General features: G+C 39.6%; 3 protein-coding genes across 10 annotated transcripts in view; 2 read left to right on the top strand and 1 right to left on the bottom strand.

Annotated features, from left to right (window-relative positions):
• Positions 1-1,808, top strand: part of LOC103058681 (calcium-activated chloride channel regulator 1-like) — a 40,209-nt gene extending 38,401 nt beyond the window's left edge. For both annotated transcript variants that reach the window (XM_088153346.1, XM_015887374.3), the window contains 2 exons: positions 410-649; positions 992-1,808. In XM_088153346.1, the coding sequence (XP_088009472.1) occupies positions 410-649; positions 992-1,683 (932 nt within the window). In that variant the 3' untranslated portion in view covers positions 1,684-1,808. The remainder of the gene's footprint in view (positions 1-409; positions 650-991) is intronic.
• Positions 1-15,778, bottom strand: part of ODF2L (outer dense fiber of sperm tails 2 like) — a 97,144-nt gene extending 81,366 nt beyond the window's left edge. For both annotated transcript variants that reach the window (XM_088153352.1, XM_088153353.1), the window contains exon 1: positions 12,303-15,778. The gene's annotated coding sequence lies outside the window, so the exon portion shown is untranslated. The remainder of the gene's footprint in view (positions 1-12,302) is intronic.
• The window catches only part of LOC103057888 (calcium-activated chloride channel regulator 1-like), a 40,535-nt gene continuing 23,597 nt past the window's right edge, over positions 4,904-21,841 (top strand). Inside the window, exons 1-3 of one of the 6 annotated variants that reach the window (XM_088153347.1) lie at positions 4,904-5,405; positions 6,688-6,946; positions 20,350-20,531. In XM_088153347.1, the coding sequence (XP_088009473.1) occupies positions 20,379-20,531 (153 nt within the window). In that variant the 5' untranslated portion in view covers positions 4,904-5,405; positions 6,688-6,946; positions 20,350-20,378. Of the gene's footprint in view, positions 5,406-6,687; positions 6,947-15,894; positions 15,919-16,679; positions 17,668-20,349; positions 20,532-20,570; positions 21,525-21,841 lie in introns of those variants that run through there. The other 5 variants (XM_025164044.2, XM_088153348.1, XM_007424123.3 and 2 more) reach the window with 5 other exon arrangements.

Raw genomic sequence — 21,841 nt, 5'->3', positions numbered from 1 at the left:
AAGTTCAAATTGTCAAAGGCCTTTTCTGTATCTAGCAAGATCAAAACAGTCTGTTTTTCATTATGCTGTTTTAAGTATTCTAAAATGTCCAATACATTTCTAATATTATCTCTTAACTGTCTTTTGGGTAAAAACCCACACTGATCTTCATTATGTAAATTGATATTATATCTATCTATCTATCTATCTATCTATCTATCTATCTATCTATCTATCTATCTATCTATCTATATCTTATCCATTCCTAATGAATATGTATCTCACAGTCCCTGATGTCTATATAGGCATGATCATATAGATATGGAAATAATTTCCCATTCTTCTTCTTAGACAATTCAAATAGGTATCAGAATAATGAGAATGTTTGGAGTTTCTGTTGAATGACGTTCTTAAAAACTTTTTACAATAGGTGAAATAAAAATGAATGCACCAAGACCGGAAGCCAGTGATAATGATACCCAAGCAAACCTTGGAAAATTCAACAGAATTGCTTCAGGAGGTTCTTTTGTAATGTCAGGAGTGACTTCTGGAAGTCCTCTTGATGTCTTTCCGCCATCTCGAGTTACTGATCTTGAAGTAAAACTCAGTGATGAGGATGAATTCCTTTTGTCATGGACAGCTCCCGGGAACGATTATGATAAGGGGAAAGGTAATATTTTCTTTCCTATGTTAGGCAGAGGAAATAACGTTAAAGGAGGAACAACATACTGCTTGTTACTAACCCCAACATTTAAAACTATATGGAATTTTCCTCACCAGATAAAATTGGATGAATGCAATCTAATTTACCATATAGAGTATTTTGGTTTCAATGGGATGGCTCTGCTTTAGAACATGTCCCAGAATCCTCTGTGATTTGTTACAAAGATTTCATGACAGATATCAGTTCCCAAGTGTTTTGGAGTGTTTGTGAGGACAGGAAGTCTGTAGTTCACTGAAAGGGTCCTCTCTAAATATTTCTGTTTATTTTGATTTTGGTTTTATTTTACAGCTGAAAAATATGAAATAAAAATGAGTGGAAATCCTGCGGAGTTAAGAGATACATTTCAAAGTGCCATATCTGTGAACACATCTGATCTGAAACCTGACGTTGCTGGGGTCAAACAGTCCTTTCAGTATAAGTTGGAAAACTTCACAGAAGAAAATGGCACAGCAGTTTACTTTGCCATTCGTGCCACTGATGGCAGCGACAATGTTGGGGAAGTATCTAATATAGCAAGAGCAGTTGTGCTTCCATTGCTCTCTACCCCTCCCAGTCCAACCAATCCTTATAGCTCTACTCCTCCCAGTCCAACCGATCCTTATAGCTCTACTCCTCCCAGTCCAACCGATCCTTATAGCTCTACTCCTCCCAGTCCAACCGATCCTTATAGCTCTACTCCTCCCAGTCCAACCGATCCTTATAGCTCTACTCCTCCCAGTTCAACCGATCCTTATAGCTCTACTCCTCCCAGTCCAACCGATCCTTATAGCTCTACTCCTCCCAGTCCAACCAATCCTTACATTACAAACACCACTTTTCGGGTGGAAGCTCCCCATAATGGAACCAACAGTGTGATAAATGAGGTGACTTTAATTGTTATCATAGTGTGTGCTGCTCTAATTATTATTTGTGGTTGCATATGTATAACTATTTGTGTTTTACATAAGCAAAAAAAAGTAAATTCTGAAACTTTAATGTAAAAAGTAAGAATCCAAAGCTATAGAACAGAAAGAGAATAAATACAATCAGTGCTAGTAACTCGTCAGTTAACATTTGCTCCAGTCTTTCTGAAGTTTAATACAGAATAAATTTAATTGATTCCAAATCTTGTTTGCCATTCTCTGTGTAATTGCTGCATCAGTAGCCTTTGGTGTGTTTGTGAAGAAGTATATTGATCTGTTTTGTTTTTGCAGGTATAATTCAGAATTATGGGCAACACACTTGAAAATGGGTGGGGCTTCAAACATGCACTTACGACCACCATCTTGACTTTTCTGACACCCCTTGAAGATGCCCCTGTATCTCTGTCCTGAATCCCCAATTTCTCCTTTGAAAACAACACCCTTGAATTTGATGAGCCAAAGTATTTTTTGACTTCTCCTTGAGAGGCTTAACAGGCACATTACAGCAACACACTTATTTCCCTCTAGAATATACAAGTCTTTCTCTGAGTCCCCACCAGGAGCCAGTGTGGAGCAGTGGTTAGGGTTGGATTAGAGATGAGGAGACCCAGGTTCTAGTCAACCCTCAGCCATAAAGCCTCTCTGGGTGACTTTTGGCCAGTCACTCTCTCAGCCCAATCCACTTCACAGGGTTATTGTTTCGGAGAAAAAATGGAGGAGGTTCTGTTATGTATACTACCTTGAGTTCCTGAAGGAAAGGCAGGATATAAAGGTAAGAAACAATGCTGCCTAAAATATCTAGTCAATTTATCCCACTGGAAATGATCTTTTCCTGGGAAACCTTTGGAAGAAGGGATCTGCCAGTGAGATTTTCAACGATTTCCCTGCCAGTTTGCAACAACCAGTTTTGTTGTGCTTCAAGACACACTGCAGCAAAGACAGCAAGAAATGGTCCCCAGCAAGCAAACACAGATAGTATCCCGAGTTTAGGAAAATCTAGAGCTGATTCTGCAGCAAAGCCTTCATGTGGGAGTGCCCAAATTCTAAATTAGAAGTCACTATTAGCACATGTTTAGAAGTGAGAATTTCTCTCCTTCCTCTTGGAGATAATGACTCTTATTGAAAACTGAGAAGAAATATTTCATGGGCTGTAATTGCAGGAAGTGTTATCTTGATATATATAAACATTTGTATTTCCATGTTCTTCATAACTGCAATCTGCTCAGATTTCAATTCCTTTTTCATGCTTATTTTCCCAGACCAACTTCATTTTATAGTCACTCAGGATTCTTATTTTGAAATCAGCATATTCAGCATCCAAATCAGTTTTAGATTAACTTCTGTGTTTGTGCTACCGGGGAGGAGGGTGGCAGCGCCTAATTAAGGCCATGGTTTTGGAGATCTTCTAGGAAGATGGAACTGTGACATCTGCTGTCCTAGAATCACATAAACGCTTGTTATCAATTAGACTTCTTGCCTGCTCACTTCACTTTAGGAAGGAGAGATCGAATAAAATTAAATCAAATTTATTTATTTGTGGACAGTAACCAGCAAAGTAAAATTGAGGGGCACGAAATGGAGAAATATTGTACATGTGATTCCTGTGGGAAAGCAAGAATCCATAACTGATAATGGGTCTTTTAACCTTAGTGACCCTTCTTTAGGGTCAAGATGTAGTAACCCATATCTGAAACCTCCCAAGACACAGAGGAATTATCCTGTAATTTCCCTTTCCTTTTGGTGCCCTTTCCTTATGGTAAAGATAGATTAATGCTTAATGACCCTTCCCTGCATATTATCTCTTTCTGATACCAGACTTCCTAGTATTGTATACTGTCCATTTATAATAACGAGATGCCATCTGACAGTCATCCATCATAATAATCTAAGTTTGCACTGATATGACACACAGGGTCATAAAGAGGCTCCTAACCAATCATTATCCTTCCTTTTGATTCTGTTTTCTTGAACTTAATGTATTAAAAAAACCAATTTCGTTGTGTTCGGGGTGCCTCTTTTGACAGAGGTAGCCCCTTTACTGCTGCCAACAATAAAGGAAACTTCTAAAGGTTTCTCGTGTCCGGCGAAGTTATAATAATAACAGTCATGTAAAATATAATAACAGTCATGTAAAACCTAAAAGATTAAGACTTAAAAACTAAAGGGGAGAATTGAGTAAAACAGTATAAAATATAAAGTAAAATAGAAACAGAGTAAAATAGGAATACAGTAAAATAAAATAGAAAAAAACAACTTTCATAATGTCATCACTCCAAGTTTAGGACATTGTTCTGCCTTCTTATGGAAATCACTGCAAGTAGAAAATTAGCAACCCAATGGTGATGGGAGGGGTCCAGTCTGAAAACAGGAAATGGACTACCTCTCCGTCAGTAGAAATTGGGGTTCTGTTAGGAGGTGTTAAAGAAATGTCTGCAGATACATTGGTCAAGAAAGGGCAGGGGGAAAATACATGCAATGGGGTCTCAGGTGAATTCGGATCACAAGGACAGCGTCTTTCAGTGAATGGAGTCCTACTAGTACTACTGAGAGTAAGGTGTTGAAATGGCCAAGAAACGGCTCTATGCTGTGCTGGGCAAAAAAGTAGTTTACAGGTATAAAAGGTTTCCAGTCGTTCACAGGTGTATTTCTTTATTGGAAATGGTAAAATCCATTGCAGATCTGCCAATCCAATAACTAATCAAATAAGAAGCGGGCACTGGTACACTTAACAGACTAGTGGACAGTAATGTGATGAGTTACCATCACGTTACTGTCAGGGACCATCGGATCCAGTTACCTGGCATGTGGAGTGTACAGTATTGTTGATACAGATGACATAAGGACCTCCCAGTCCCCATTTCCCTTCAGTTAACTGCCAGCTGCGAAAGCCAGCTGGGTGACCTTGGGCCAGTCTCTCTCTCTCTCAGCCCTCGGAAGGAGGCCAGGGCAAACCACTTCTGAAAAACCTTGCCAAGAAAACTGCAGGGGCTTTTCCAGGCACTTGCCAGGAGTCAAGACTGACTCGAAGGCCAAAAAAAAAAAAAAAAATTGTTTAAGAATCTGGAGGAAAAGTGGGGGGGTGTAGAGGGGAGATGCAACTCTTCCCATCTAGCGGCCGGGAAGCTTTCAAGCCAATTGGGAGCGACTTTTTCAGGCTGTGGAAGACAGGAATAGAGCGCCTCCCTGTTTTGGAAGCTCATTGCTTGCTCTGCGGGAAGGGGAGCAATGCTCAAAGGCCAGGGAGGAGGGATCATTCACCCTTCCTAACCGCGGGTCTCCGTGGGAAAAGTACTACGTCAGTTTTCATTTCGCCTGTACTTTTCTCCGAATGCTCCTGTCTGTTTTTCTGTTTCCTCTGCCCTGCCCTGCCCTTTTTAATGTAAGGGTGGCCCGGCTATTAGAGAGACGAAGCCGGCTGCCCGCCTGCCTCAAGCTGTGAGAGGGACGAAACCACCAGGGTGAAAAATGCAACTACGACTCGCCTCGTTTTGCAAGATGAAGACGAGACACCGCCGCGCCGCCGGCTCTTCGTCCTCTCCAGAGTGGTTGGGCGCCGGCGTAGCACCACGCGGGCGCAGCCCTCCAGCGTGACGGGTCGGCCCCTCCACTTGGAGGGCCAAGCCACCAACAAGCCACCCCCGGAGCAAGTGCTTTGCCCGCGGCAGCTCGCAGCGGCCTTCGCCCGACGCGGAGCCCTCGGCCCGCGTGGTGCTCCTTCGACCGCCTCTCAGGGGAGCTCCGCGAAGGCGGCTGGTCCGCTGCCCTGGTTCCTGCAGGTCGCGTTTAGCGTTGCAGGCAAGGTAAGAGGCGCCGATGGCGATTGGACATTTTTCCAAACGAGCAATCCAGTTAGGGCTTTCCCCATCTCTGGACTTTATTTTTCTCTTCCCACTGTAAAACTGAGCTGTTCTTCCGCCTTTTCTTTTCCTTGTAGCGCTTAGAACAGTGCTGTATTGGGCTACTTATTATTTTGTTGTTGGTCAGACGGGTAGGTCAGTTTGATGATAGACAGAAAGTGTTCCTCATCACATCGGCCTTGGTTGCCTTGGTCAAGGAGTATTCGGTGAACAGAATGAGTTGCGTGGTGGCAGTGAACCTTAGGGTATGAACCACGGGTTGCAAATCGTTATAGCAAGGACGCGCTATGAGCTAAGCCGGAAGCAAAAAAACGTTATTCTGGAGCTTAGATATGGAAACCCAATGCATATGGTCTTGTGTGTTTCTGTAATGTGAATTTACACAAGCTCTCCTTCGGTGAATTCCACCCATTATGTACTAAGTCATCAGTTTTACATTGCGAAATCCTCTGGATTATAACTCTTCTGCACTCTTTTGGACCCTGGATTGCATTACATGGTTGTTTTTTTTTAATATTATAACACTATAGAACAATTATAGATCAGGAGCGAAGGCATTTACAGTATTTTTTAACAAGGCTGCATATCTAATATTTATTTATTTCACAATATTTACAGCCAAAGTTAATATTGCTGCTTCTATTAAAAAGTGCCCCCTTGCAGAAAAGAAAAGAAAAAAAAAACTTTCATCCTTTCTACCAAATAGCCTTGTTCTCCCCCCCACCTTTAAACTGGATTAATTGATAGTTTTAATTGCTTGCAGTGCTGTCTATCTTTTAATAAAAATGGTACCAGATTCATTACTGGAAACTCATCTTGGCTTTTCTCTCAGCCTTGTTTGTCTAGCAATACACAGCAAATGGACTTGCCTCTGTATCCACATGAAGGTGGAATTTGGAATTTTGGAAAAGGATTGCCATTATGTTTGTTCTAGAAAAGATCCCTAGGTCTGTTTCGCTGGCATGGATATTCTGGCTGGTAGATACATAAGAATCCAGCCCTCTACACATTGTGGAGAAGTAAAGATAGTAAATATTGGGTAATAGCTGCCAGAGATTGAGTCACAATTTGCATAATTTCTTCTGTATCTTGTAAAACTTCCTTGTGTTCTTTGAAAGTGACATTATAGTGCTTTTTTTTTTTCTTGGTCCTGTGGAAAATTCTTTATTTCTACCTTACTGGCTTCTGGATTATTTATATTATCTAAATTTGTTTCTCCCTCCAGCTATGAGGAGTAGCAGAATTTCTGTGAAGTCCTCAGTGCTTTTTATACCCCATTGCAGCAGTGCCAAGACATGAAACCAAACCTTCTTCTACGTTTACAATTCTTATAAATGTTATCTATGGATGCAAAAGGTGGGCTTTGAAGAAGCTGCTGCTGGACTTTGGTGTTGGAGAAGACTCATGAGAGGAAAACAAACAAAGGGATCTTAGAAGAAATCAACCCAGAGCTCTTTCTCTGAATACCTCATGTTTCTAATCTGGTAGGTATTTACAACTATAAAACAGTTCAACCACTTATCCATTAAAATATTGAAAACAAATAGCAGCCCAGCAAAATAGTGTTTAAGTAACAAATACTCAGCAAAAACAAACTGTCCTCTCTGCTTTCCCAAAAACTAGCAATCTGGAGGCCATCATGATCTCAGGATAAGCCGGGCCAGAGCTACCACGAAAAAGGGGACCCACCACCTTGCAAGGGTGGGTTCCAAAGCTTTAGATGAGGAAATACATTCCATTGACAAAGATCCATTGAATGCTTCCCTTAATCTATTATAGAGCAAGCAGATGGTAACTCTTACCTTTTTGCATACATATTCAGGAACTGCAAGCCCCCCCCTCCAAAATCTGGAATAGTAGCACAACTGGTTGTAAGATTACCTCTTTCTATGTTGTTTGGTGCTGCTTGAAGTTATCAGTTAGAAACAACTGAAGCTGCACTAATTCCCCACTTCTGCAACATTTTTATATGTTTAACGTAACAAAGCCTAGCTGGTTTTGACTTAAATGCCTAAATGCAGAATGTCCATGTATCCCCAAATAATAACCAATAGAAGTGCCTAGCTGAGTTTGCATGAATAAAAATGATTACGATTGATTTGACTTTTATGAGACCTATAAGGACAAAGTGCCCCCCACGCCCCGTCCTGTATTCTAATGCAGAAGTTCATGAGGTGAGGCATTTGAAAAGGGAAGAAAATGATGCTGTTATCCTACTATGGCAGATTGAAGTGGAGAGCACTACTAGTAACAGGGAGGAGGAATAGTCTGATTCTCCTTTTTTTTTAATTTATTGAGAATTTTACATAAAGTAAAAGACAAATCTAAAGAGAAAGGAAAGAAATAAAAAGGTGCAAGGAAAGAAAAAAGGATGAAAAGAAACTAAAGTTATGAAATATAATGACTTCCGCATTCTCTTCAACAGATAATTACAATATTATAATCCTCCCTCTTGGATGTTATACAAATCCCTTCAGCCCCACACTTAATCCACATTTTTTAAATCTTCAAACCCATAAATCATATTTTTTCTTCTTTTAGCAAAAAGTCCATCTAAGATTTCTAGTCTTTCAAAAAAGTCTTTGTTTTTTTTTCTCTGACCAGGCAGGTCAACTTTGGATATCCACACAACTTTATCAAAAAGTGCCTGACCACTCTACCTACTACAACACAACCAACACAAGCTATGAAAAGGATCACACTGCCATACATCAGAAACGTCTCAGAAACCACCAGCAGACTATTACAACCACATGGCATCTCTGTAGCACACAAACCAATTAAAGCCCTCGAAAATATCTTAAGTAAACCAAAAGGCCCAGTAGCACAAGAAGAAAAAACAGGAGTCATCTACAACATACAGTGCAAGGACTGTAACAAACACTATGTAGGACAGACAGGCAGAAGGCTTGCAGAGCACATCCATGAACACCAAGTAGCAGTCAGAAGACATGATGAAAACTCCTTAATCTCACAACACATGGACAGACTTAATCATAGTTTTAACTGGGAAACTCTCAGCATTTTAGATCAAACTAAATCCAAAAATGCAAGGGAATTCTTGAAAGCTTGGTATTCAGACAAGGCAGCCATCAACAGACACATAGAGATAAACAGCAACTACACGCTATTCAAAAGAGACAATAGAAAAGAAAACAAAAGACCAGAACATCTCCTCACCAGCAATCATCACCCAGATAAGCAGAGATTACCACCAGACACACAATCAAGGAGTAAACAATACCCTAATCAAGGAACTACCAGAGGAACAAAACAAAACCCCCACCCCTACCAACACTGGCAGGGCATGCCACAGTATATAAACAGAGAGCAAACCCCATTCCATTCTAGCACTGAAGAAGTTACCTAGCCGGGTAATGAAACGTTTGCAAGAAAAGAACCAAGCTCAGAGAACCCCAAGGAATCCACAGTTCAGCCCTGAGCTACACATATTTGCCTCTATTGGCATTTGCATTGCATCAGACGTCGTACATACGGGATACTTACATCCTGGTAAAAAGAAACTCTTTGTCTAAAGAGGAAGTTTCTTTGGCTTTATTTATTTATTTATTAAACCAATTTACACAGCCTCCCATCTCACCACAGGTGATTCTGGGCAGTGTACAACAAAGCTAAAACCAGTCAAAATATGCATTAAAAATATAAAAACAAAATAGAACAGAGAATAAAAGGATGTTAAAAATAAGGGAGGCACTTCACTGATTCTTTGGAGGAAGTTCTTTGACACTAGGAGGTTTTATTGGTTTGGAGGAAATCATTTGGGGGAAAATTCTTCAGAATGTTGTGGGAAAATCTTTTGAGGAAGTCAATGATGATTGGTGTTTCTGAGAAGCGTAAGCATTTTTCAAGTACAGTGGTACCTCGGGTTACAAACGCCTCTGTTAACGAACTTTTCAGGTTACGACCAGCTCCGGCTGCAAAAATTTACCTCGGTTTGCGAACTCCGCCTTGGGTTACTAACCGGATCCGCGGCCATTTTCCCTCCCGTGACACGGTCCGCGGCCATTTTCCCACCCGTGACACGTGGTCCGCGGCCATTTTCCGCCCCTGACACGTGGTCCGCGGCCATTTTTCCGCCCTGACACGTGGTCCGCGGCCATTTTCCTCCCCTGACACGTGGTCCGCGGCCATTTTCCTCCCCTGACACGTGGTCCGCGGCCATTTTTCCGCCCCTGATACATGGTCCGCTGCCATTTTCCGCCCCTGACACGTGGTCCGCGGGCATTTTTCCGCCCCTGACACGTGGTCCGCGGCCATTTTCCGCCCCTGACACGTGGTCCGCAGCCATTTTTCCGCCCGACTCTCCCTCCAAGCAATAGCCACCTCCCTGTCCTCCACGCCAGAACGGATTAACGGTAATTACATTGAACCTTATGGGAAAATTTGCTTTGGGTTGCGACCAATTCAGGTTGCAACCAGAGTCGCGGAACGAATTAAGTTTGTAAACCGAGGTACCACTGTATATAGTAGCTTGTATCGTCTTGCTTCTTACACGTATTTTCCAGCCATAGATTTATTATGTTTTGGTTTAACTATGTTGTCTCTGTTTCTGATTAAAGCAATTTGGAAGGTCCCACGTCTTTACTTGCTGTTTTCATGTGTTTTATTTTTTATTAATACATTTCAGCAAATAGATAGTTAAGCAAATCCGTGATATATGTGGTATACAGAAATATTTTTTAAAAGAAATAGAAATCTCTTACAACAGAAATGAAGGAGATGTATGTAGGTGTATATTCACAGATTATCCCACTCTTGGTGCTCTTTTGTAGCAGCCTTGTTTTGGATTACATCCTTTTCCTTTGCTAGATGTTTTTTGTCTGTTATCATTGTCGGCTTAGATGACCAAAGTTACAATCCTAAGAACGCTTTCCAGTAATAAAATCCATGGGAACATTTTCAGCTGAAACAAATCTTTATGCAGAAATGGATGGGGCTGAATGTATTTAAGTTATTTTCTAGCAGCTGGTTGATTCAAGGTTGAAACGATTCGGTGTAAGGGCTGACAGAGAAAATAACTATTTTTTTTTTCAAATTAAAACAACAGGTCATTAGCTCCCTATACTGTTCTTAATCGCGTATTGGAAAACGTGCCTATGTATATGTGTGTCTATATGTGTTTGGGGTATTTTAGCTGCAAGTTATAAAATAGAGAACAAGTGAAAATCCCATGGATCTGAGAAAAGGCTGCATCTGTTACACCTCAAGCTGGACATCTGTTCTGGGTTGAAGGCAATTTATGAATTTAACCCAGAAACGTAAATGAACTTTACACAGATTTACATAACATCATAAAACCTTCCTGTTCATATTCAACATGGTCCGGGCCATTATTCTTTCTCATAGGAGAGTATTACCATTTATCCCAAGGATAGAACTTTGTTCATTGTTCTGACAACATGAAGTGTAATTTTGTTGGGAGCCTATTGTTTTATTCTAAGCTCAACTATGGAATTTAAACTTTAAGGAAAAAATAGGGTGAGACCATTCCTTGATGCTTGGAGGTATTATTTTCTTTGTAGGCCAATGTATATTATCATTATATCAGATATCAGATGCCAATATTTCCTTTATAAATTATGGAAGAACAGTGAAATACATGTACATTATAAAAGAGATCCAACATCACTTTCAGTGGAATGGAATGACGTCATCTTAAAACAGACTGCAGGCAATAGACAGCCAACAGGGAATGGAGACTCCTCAATTATTTATTTATTTATTTATTTATTAGACTTGTCCCCGCCCATCTCCCCACAATTTAGTCATCTGCTCAAATGTTTACACCAAAAAAGTATATCTTTTGGGAAAGCAGTGTACAAAAAGCATATATTTATGTTATTTAAGTGTATGTAATGGAAGGTTGAATGTAAGGTGACAGATGTGGATTTTCCAGCAGTTTTCTCAAAATGATGTGATATCAAAACAGTGTGATCTATGTAAGTCTGCCACACTCACGTAGACCAAATTAGGACTGAATCTCACATATCTAATATGATCTTTACATAATGTAGAAGATACATTTTCTACATTTTAGACATTTCTACATTTGTTGTTTCTATGGATAGCAATAGTAAAGCCCCCAAATCTTCCTTTGTGAGGTTGAGAAATTTATCTTCTAATATGGTTATTATTAGTAAATTTTCTGGCAAAGTCTATAATATGAACATTTGTGAATATGAAAGGGTATTTTAATTCTGCAAAAGAGGTTTTGAAGCTCTGCCCATTGAATGTGATGTTTGTTTTAAAACCATGAATACTTGTTCAACATTTCCATTGTCCTAATATTGCATCTGTAATAGAAGAATCTGAAGAATCCCTCACAGATCCACCCACATAGGCTCTTTTCTCTGCCTATGTGATCACATTACTGAGATGTATGTCCAGAGGTGTCTGATACAAACCATGATGATGTGAAAAAAAAATGTTTATTAAAATTTCACGGTGCAAACCCCATTTTTCATACCTACATTGCAATGTCTCATTATCTCAACATCTACCCCTCCCTTGACCCCCTGTGGAAGCCTAAGTGTATCTCTATGCACTAGGTTACATACGGAAAGAAAGAAGCCATGATATGCTTCATAACAGGTCAGTGCCTGTATTTCAGGTCTGTAAAATAAACATCTTGTGATGAGTGAATGACAAAAACGTAACAAGCAGCAGACAACTTTTCCCAAATGGGATAAATTAAAATGGCTAAATACAAGACAAATCCAGAAATAGACCCCACCTTGTCACTGGCATGACTTGCTATCGTCTTGAATCTTAAAAAAATAAACATGATAGGACCTTTAGCTAAATGCTTTGTTGACTTACTTGATAAAAGGCTGTTTCATGAGCAGCATCCTCCCTGCCTTACGGTAGCCATTTTGTGAGTTTAAGCCGTATCTTAAAACTCTAAATGTGCCCAGTGCTCCCGAGAGGTTGGGGAATATGCTGTAAGGTGCTTAACTGAATGGCAGCAATGCAGGCAAGAGTTGAGATGTACAGCAGAAAATCTGCAGAACAGATGGACTTGCTCAAACTGATAAGGGGAACTTGTGGGTGTTGCAATGGCTCAATGTGATAAAACATTCTTTGGAGCCGGAATAAGGTTTGAACTGAAATGACTATCTTATCAAGAGGAAACACCAGCTAAATATAACTGCAGTTTTCTGCAACAGCATAGTGACTATTTACTGTCATGAGATAATTGCAAGAATGAAACAGGATTCATTGAATGTGTTAGATTACATGAATAACAGGACAGTTAAAAGGTTCATCTCAAACAACATTTGAAATGTGTAATGGGAAGAAATTAATTTAGATTTTAGATGCTAGCTTATAGACATATATATCTGCTTCATTTCATTGTGTTACTGCTCATGAGCTTGTATAGGCATGGATAAAGTTTCCATTAAATGTGTATGTATCAAACTAACTTTAAAAAAGTTGGCTCAATATATCAGAAAGAAAAATTATACTAAAATGATAGTACAATTAAAAAATATACATAGTGATTAAAATCAATTAGAACTTAGGGGAAAGATCCATAGAATATTTAATCTCCATTGTTTGATTCTTCCATGATCTCATATTAACACCATTCTCCTGAAAGTGAAAGCTTCACAACGGTCTATGAATTTTACAGTTGATCAGTTGATTGATTTCAGTTTTCTCAAAATTTACTTTCTCTGCCTATGTGATCAAATTACTGAGATGTATGTCAATTGGTATCTGATACAAACTGTGATGATGTGAAAAAGATCTGATTAGACTATGGAAGATGTTTATCACACACCCCCATTTATGTTTTGGGTATGTATGTCTATGAGAAATGTTAAATAATGCATTGGTTGAGTGGATGTTTTTCCTTTGAATGTGCCCCTATATTTCAGCAACTTAGAAAAACATTACAGTAATGTATAGGAGCATTTTTCTGCCTTCTTGTAATTGATTAAAGGCATCCTTCAGAAAGAATTGTAAGAGTACTAACCTAAAGGTCCCCACCCCCAAATCCTGCTATGCTGCCTCTTTGTGGTGGGGTGCTGGTGTGTTCCTGAGAGGGATGAACAAGGCATGTCGGAAGTGTATGCCAAGAGTATGTATTCCCAGCTGGGTCACTCAAAATGTGAAGGTTGTTCCAGCTGCCCAATAAGCAAGCAGGAACCTGTGTTGGGCAACAGCAATATAGGAAGGTGCTGGAGGTAAATGACCACTTTAGGACAATGGCCAAGGCCATCCATTCATAACTGTGCAGGAGAAGGCAATGGTAATCCACTCCTGAATTTTACCAAGGACACCATATAGAAAGACAAATTAAGTGATTGTCTGCCAAAGAATACAATAACAAAGTCAATATGTGCTTCATTAATTATAGAAAGGCCTTTGATTATGTCAGTCAAGTCAGGCTGTGAAATATCCTTTAGGAAAATGTGAATCCCAGAACATCTCATTGTCCTTATGTGAAATCTGTGCACAGGACAAGAAGCCATGGTGCAGAAGATCACAGTGAAACAGACTGGCTCCAGGTCAGTAGAGGAGCACAGTAAGGCTATGTACTCTCTCTTTATTTATTCAACTATATGTTGAATATATACTGTATATTAAGGGAAACTAGATTGGAAGAAAATGAGCATGCTTTTAAAATTGGAGGAGTAAACATTAATAACCTGCACTGTGCTGATGACACTACTCTGATAGTTGAAAATGGAAATAATCTTCAAGCTCTAAAAATGAAAGTCAAGAGCACAGTGAAAAAAATGGAATTATGATTGGATATAAAAGATCAAACTACTCACTAGTACAGCAACTAGCCTTAGAACTGACAGTGAAGACATTGAAGTGGTGGGAAGCTTCTGTCTTTTAGGAATGACTATCAACAGTAAAGGAACCAGCAGTCAAGAAATATGCCACAGACTAGCACTTGGTAGAGCAGCCACGAAGGCCTTGGAAAAGACACACAGATGCCATGACTTTCTATACCTACAAAGATTAGAATCGTGCACACAATGATTTTCTGCGTGACTCTCTATGGTACAAAAATTGGACTTTGAAGAAAGGATAGAAAGAGTATTCATACTTTGCTATTGGAGAATACCGTGGGTTGCCAAGAAAACAAACCAATGGTTCATAGAACAAATCAATTCAGAAGTTTCACTTGAGGCACAATTCACCAAGCTCAAGCTCTTATATTTTGAACACACTGTAGAAAAACCCAGCTCCTCTTGGGAAGTCCATATTGCTGGAAAAAGTAGAAGGAAAGGGGAAAAAAGGATGACCAGCAGCAAGGTGGATGGACTCAATGATAGGGGTGCATCATTGGAAGACCTGAAGGACCAGGTTGGGGATCATCTCAGAAAAAGTATATCCGTGTAATTACTAAGAGTTGATACCGACTTGATGTCACTTAATCGATTTAATCAGTCCCTTCTGATCTTTGAGTTGCTAGACTTTGGGAAAGTGTGAATGGGATCACATGCCAAGTTAATACCACATAGTCCCATCATATGGTGTGGAGGAATAAGTATTTTATTTAGTTAATGTATAATGAGAACATAAGGGTTGTCTTGAAAACAAGGCAGAAATAACTTGAAATTAAAACAAAAATGTGGGAGAAGACAAAACTGAGCTTTGCATGTTATGGCCTGACCGGTTTACATCTTTCCACATCTGCTGTAGCCCTCAGATACCTCTGAAAGCTTTTAAATGTGGGCCTTGCCCACCAAAGATTGCCCTAGAGTTTGGAGTTCTGTCTCTTTCTTTTTCAAAGTTTAATTGGCCTGAGGCTTATTTGGGAAAAGAGACTGATGGAACAACTATAAGCTATTTGCTCCCATTCTCATTTCCTGCTGGCTTAATTTGCATCCCCAATGCTACTTATTATTTTGTGAGACTAAAGCCCTGATGCCTGTAAGTTTTCTCCTCCCCGATTAATAGCAACTTCTAGGAGGTTGGTAAGGCCAATCAGCTATGCGGTATGGGAAGAAACTGCTGGACTCTCAATGTTGTGGTCCAGTCAGAATGGCCTTCCTCTTGAACTTCCTTGGTCTTGAGAAAGGAAAGGATATGTAACTTCTCAAATATTTGTTGTGAAGGAAGAATATATGCAGCTTTCTGAAAAACAGCGACCACACCTATACAGCAGTGTTTCTGCCTGGCAGCTCGGCTGTTTTCCAACAATTGTAAAGTATTTTCACTGGTTTTCCAGCCTGTTTGTGGTGATTGTCTCTCTTTCAATAGTTCAAATTTTTTTTTGTAGGGGAATTCCCAGCTCTCCAAAATAGGTTGGGAATGTTTTGAATGGTGACATACATTTAGGAATGTTGATAAGCCAGGTCTGGATTTTGTTCTAGGTTAACCTCCGCAAAGTAGATGCCAGGAATTGTGGATTTAGTAAAGCAACATAGGCAGCGCGTGGGAGAGGCTTTGCTGACCCAGAGACTGTGATGTGGTGAGATTGTGGGATGAAGGGGCAGATGGGGGGGCAGCTCATTGACCAAGAGCTTCTAAAGTTGAGAACATTGTCCTCTAACCCAATAATTAGGCCCACGCTGGAGAGTAAATACATGGGTGGACTTGATTATGGACTGGATTGTGCTGGCAATGAGGCCAGCACAGCTAGACCCCATGGATGTGCCTGGGGGCGGAGGGGGGCACTGGGTAATAATAAAGGAAGCCATGACTAAGTTCAGAGAGTTGGGCTTGTTGTCTGCAGCTTATGGCAACAATTTCTAATGACCTGATATTGAGTTGTTTATCTCTGGGAACCAGAGCATGGTTCATCAAACATACACTCAAAAACCCTTGAAAAATCCTTTGCTTGCATTGGGGGAGGTGGGGGAATAATCGGTTTGGAATGTGGTTATGTTATCAGGATAATTAAACAAATTGGGAGAAATTACTCAGTCAAAGGTGGCAGAAACGGGAGGACACAGAAAATAGAGCCTCCAGCAGCTGCTATACTATAGTTTATCTGCACATGTTTTACTTTTACTTAAAAGTAAAAAGATCTTTGGGCACAAACATTTGTGCTTCCTATGCTTATAAAGGTTAATGTTGATCTTTTTATTTTTAGATACTCAGGGTACTAACCTAAGGATATTTCAGATAAAGGAGCAAAGGTGGCAAAACTCAACATTATGCTTTGGGTTCCTGAAACCTAAGGCAAAATGAAAAATAAACTTGTACTTTTATCTTTTGTTGAATTCAGTGTGCTACTCTCTAGGTTTCAAGCCACTCTCTTATTGACCTGAACAATGTATTATTCTGATTTTACATCTTCCTAATTGGTGTGTTGGTTTGTAAAACTGTGTTACCTATGTATGCCATGCAAACCTGAATGCACAATCACTGTCATATGCACGATCAAGGAGTGGAATGTAGTATTCAAGGAGCTGGAAGACATTGAATTGGTTAGCTGTTGTGGATGTGTCATTTAGGATTAAAATGTATCTAAAAGTCAGCCTAAAATGGGAAATGGCTGATTCTGGGAAAACCATATAGAGGCAAACTATTTGCATCTCTAGCTCTAACAATGATTAACCGTCACAGAATCTGCACATGATAGATGGGTCTTTATGTCCTACAGTGACGATAAGCAAGAAACATGGTTTGGGGTCACGTATACTTTCTGCGACTATCCTATAAAGTCATACCCCAACGTTTGGGACTTTGGAACTCTTCTAAAGGTTCCTGGGAATAGTCCTCTTCACCAGGTAATTGGGGGATCTCCCTTGCATTGAGGAGAATAGACGTTCCTTCTCCCTGTAGATGCTTGCAGTCTTGGAGTTCTTCTGAAGGAGTGGGTGGAATCTTCTGGGGCAACACAGAGCGTTTTTATCCTCCTTCTCTCTGTCAAGCACATGGCACAGAGCAAGAGGGCCAGATTGGGCTTCTTTTATACAATTAACGCATTTTGCTTATTGAATGCTACGCTGTTGAAAAGGGGTTTCCTCTTCCTGGATAATGCAGGCTTCCAGCCAATGCACCATACGCCCAAGTTCTTTGAAATATTTCTCAACTGATATCTAAGACACAGGATATGTCTCACCCACTTCTGCATTTGGAGAGGTGGGCCAGCTGTCAGTGTGCATGCAAAGCAGTGGGGAGGGGCAAAAAGAGCTGGCTTTCCTGCCTTCTTTTGGGGAGTTGTTTATAAAGCCCTCGTGGTGGCATCTGCTGTCCTGGAGGAAAGTCAGAGGTAAGCATTCCTCTTGGGTTCCCAGTGAACCCTCTTTCAGAGTTGGGGACGAAGGGGGGCGGTTTACAATGACAATAGAGTTTTGATGTCTCTGTAGGTTTAGATGAAATAGCTCTAGCGATTCCTGATTCTTAAAGAAATAATGTAGAATACTAATTGATCAGCATTCATATTCTGAAAAATGTGATAAGGGATAGCCTTTCTGTGTGCATGTTACACAACAGAAATGGCACATTTAGAGTTCTTTATGTGCCAAATGAGCAGAGAGAGGTTCAAGCTTCATCGTCTGATGAAGTCTGTAGGAAGGACCCAATGGGAATCCCAAGGAAATTGTTGTAAACTGTGATTGTGAAGCTCCATGAAAATAGTTACAGAAATGAATCAGAATTAAATTCAACTGTTAACTTTGCAAAAATGCTACCGGAGGAATTAAGAATGCTATTACTGCCCAAGTAAAACTGATACTTTTCTGTCAGAGCTAATCTACAGAATGGAAAATGAAACTAAAGATAAAGGGATTGTGAAATTACGAAAGTCTCTTCTGTGACCAGGAAGTTCCATATATAAACTAATATTTAGACATAAGCTGTTGTAATAAGAAATAAATTGAAATCCTCAAATATAACACTGCATATTTTTCACAATAAGACTAATTCAAAATAAATAGTTTTGTTTTTTTTAAAGAATATAGCACATTGCTATATGACAGTTAAATTAATCCTGTTGGATCTTTGCTTTTGGACCCAAATTTACATCTTTTTCATGATATGTTATTTGTCATTTATGTGCCTAATAGATTAATTACTTTCACTTTGTGGTTATGATACACATGCATTTGTTGCAATGATGTGCTCAGCACTTGGAAAGTAACTGTCATTGACATTAACGGTGCTTTTGAGCAAACAGAGTAGAATGAGGCTGCATCAGCTGTCCCGTGAAGGTAAGTGAAGCAAAGAAGGCTGAACACGGAGAATCCAGTGTTTACAGCAGAAGTCTTTGCCCCTGCCTCTGTTTTTGGGAGATTGGGGGTTGGGAACTCATTCTTTCATCTGACCTGGAAAGTGGCAGACTGTACTGGAGAAGAAATTAGGTTTGTTGCGTATGAATAAAATGTATCTTCAGAACCAATTTCATGCCTAATCAAAAGGAGTCAGCCGTGGTTTTACGAAAGATGGATATCATGAATTTCTCTGTCTTGGAGAACAGTGAGAATTCAGTCTGCACTGCTTTTTCAAACATGCTTTGTGTGTTCCTAACACCACAGAGTCTTTCTGGAGAGGGTGCGTCTTCCTACCTTTTGACTTCTTTTGAGAGTGAAATCCTAATATTGTGGTAAGGTATCCTTAAATAACAGATGGTAAACGATGAATGTAAAATCTGCTTCAAATCAAGCATGACATTGATATCTTCATGGAACTATTCATGAAGTTTTCCATACTGGCAACAGTACGGAAGTGTTTGTTGTTTCCTTCTGGGATATTCAGGGGCCTTTCATTGTAGCCTACAGCCTTGGGTATTCCCTAGTAGTTTCCCATGCAAAGAATAACCGATCCAGCCACTGCTTAGCTATTCATGTCAATGTAATGCAACAGCCATTTGCAAAATCCGACACTTCCTCCTTAGGGCAATTTAAGAAGAATAAAGCTCTAACTCTTGGAATAGCTAGTCTTGTTGCTTGCATTATTTTTGGCAGGATTTAACCTAACCTAATTAATTCCAATGGCTATTCGCCAGTAGATTTGACAAGATAATTTTTATCCCTTGATTTTATCCAGTGATCATTCTTCTCTTTCTTGCTATTAGTGAGCAGGTCTTTAATTCCACTGGATAAGTAACTAATGATTGGAGGTAAATATTACATATCTGCATGACAACTGGGAAGGAATCACAGTCTTATAGTGGCCACCAATACTTGCTGAACGTAGAATCTTCTGTCATATCTGTCTCTTGTGTGCTTTATTCCACCTAAGATGTCAAGGCCTTAGATGGAAGTTGTCCTCCCAATCCTTCTCTACAATGTATAGTAATATGTACCCCATGTTCTGATACTAATAATGAGGAGTTGAGGTTGGGGTACAGGGGCATTCTTGGAAACAGATGATGCTAGAGTTATGTCAACTTAGCTTTTAAAGTTAATGGACTCATAGACTCTTTTTAAAGGTGAGGTGAGGAAGAGGGTAGTTACAACTTATGGACAAAAGTCCCCACACCCTCAGGGCAAGAATGTATGCAGTGCTCATGTACCCATCCATGTGAGTGAAGTCTACTCTTCTGGTGATAGACCACTGTGTCATCTAACACTTCAACTGTTCATTATTTATTTTGCTCTTCTTCGCATTTGCTGCATCATCTTGTGGCATCCATTTTATTAACATGTAACCAAAAATCGGATTAACATGAACTAATCAGTAATGTGGACATAGCTTGGTATTTGTTTATGAACTGATTGTTATGGTCCATCAAGTCAATTCTGAGTACTGGTGAGTGCAGAAACAAGTCCACAAAATTTTCCTGGCATCAATCTCAGAAGTAGCTTGCCAGGATCTTCTTCTTAGGACTAAAACTGATATAGAAGAATTGTTTTTTTATTCTTGAATTTCCTTCTCATGAAATATATAAGGGTTTCCCATGTATATTCCCATGGTTGCATATGTAATCCTTGCGTACCATTCTTTCTATCAGTCAGCCTGGGTGAACTGGCCTAAGGAAAGATGGGTCTCAGTCGGGAAATTTTGGTGGTGGTGGTACTTCTACCTGCAGTGATGGGTACCATGATCAAGCTCAATAATGGTGGATTTGAAGATATTGTTATTGCAATCAATCCTATGATACCAGAAGACAATAAAATGATTAACAACATAAAGGTAAGAGAGATAGTTAAGTGCTTTTGAATATACTGATGTCACAGATTCAGGGTTGGTACAGACTCCAAGAAGGATGCACATGTGTCAATCTCAGTTGAAAAAAACTTTTTTTTAAATACAAAACTCTGGTTTTTTATTATGAAAGACTGCATAGTCCTTACCGTATATACTTGCGTATAAACCAAGAATTTTAGGTGCCAAAATACACCCAAAAAATTGAGTTCGGCTTATTGGTGGATGGCCTTATCCATGAGTATGTATGTTAATACTTTAAAGTCGCCATATATGCCATATATACTTGCAGATAAGCCCATCTGCAGATAACCAGACTCTCAAATTTTTAAGCAAAATACCATGAAAAATACGGGTTGGCAAATCGGCGGCAGGTGCATTTTTCATGGTATCTTATCCACAGATGGGCTTATATGCTAGTATATACAGTATATAATGGTGCTCTCCCGCAGATTATATTTTTTTAGGATTTAATGGTTCTATTGTTTTTAATGATTTTTTGTGGGTTTTTTGTGGTTGTCTTTGTACTGCTTTTTTGGGTTTTAACTCTGTAAGCCACCCAGAATCTCAGCAGCGAGATGGGTGGCCATATAAATAAATAAATAACCAATTTCTCTATCCAAAGTCCCCTATTTTTAAGGTTATTTTACTATTCTAAACTCTAACTGGTTTTCCTCATTTACCTCTATTCCAACTTATATTTCTATATACTAGTTCCCTAAATTCTAACTACTTGACTCCTTTACTTTCTGTCTGTCCTATTTTTACATGATGTTCATGTAACCGACTGTGTGTATGTAATGTTCTGTTCTAGTTGAAGTCTATCTTAACTCTCTCTACTCTTGTCCCAGTCTCGGCTGTCTTCATTCCACAGTCACCTGACTCAGTTGGCCTGGAGCAATTTGGTGTTAGGACTGCTGCTAGTGTCCCTTGACATCGCCACAGTGCCATGACTTATAGTGAAATTAAAAAAAAAGAATGGTAAGAAGGGAGTTTAATTCAGACCAAACCATCACACAGATCACCTCCCCACAATCTTACCCATTAAGATGCGATATGCAAAATAAATAAATCAATAAATAGAAACACAGACATAATTTCCAAACTTGCATTGCTACGTATAAATTGGCATGTACAAAAAGATTTCTCCTTTGCCTTTTGCTGATGCCTTTCCTTTTTTGGTGAATAAGTGAGCACTCTGCCGTGATAAGGAATGTCCATGGATTCATTTACACGCGTGAAATAAAAAAGCACAATTAAGGAGGAAATAGATAGGGATCTTCAGGTCCTCAGTTAAA

Source organism: Python bivittatus, unplaced genomic scaffold (assembly GCF_059951505.1).
Source record: "Python bivittatus isolate LINGU-HERP-01145 unplaced genomic scaffold, Pbiv_v1 ctg000700_np1212, whole genome shotgun sequence".
NCBI classification, from domain to species: Eukaryota; Metazoa; Chordata; class Lepidosauria; order Squamata; family Pythonidae; genus Python; species Python bivittatus.
The sequence above is the reverse complement of the archived record's forward strand: the minus strand, read 5'-3'. Positions and strand labels throughout refer to the sequence as shown.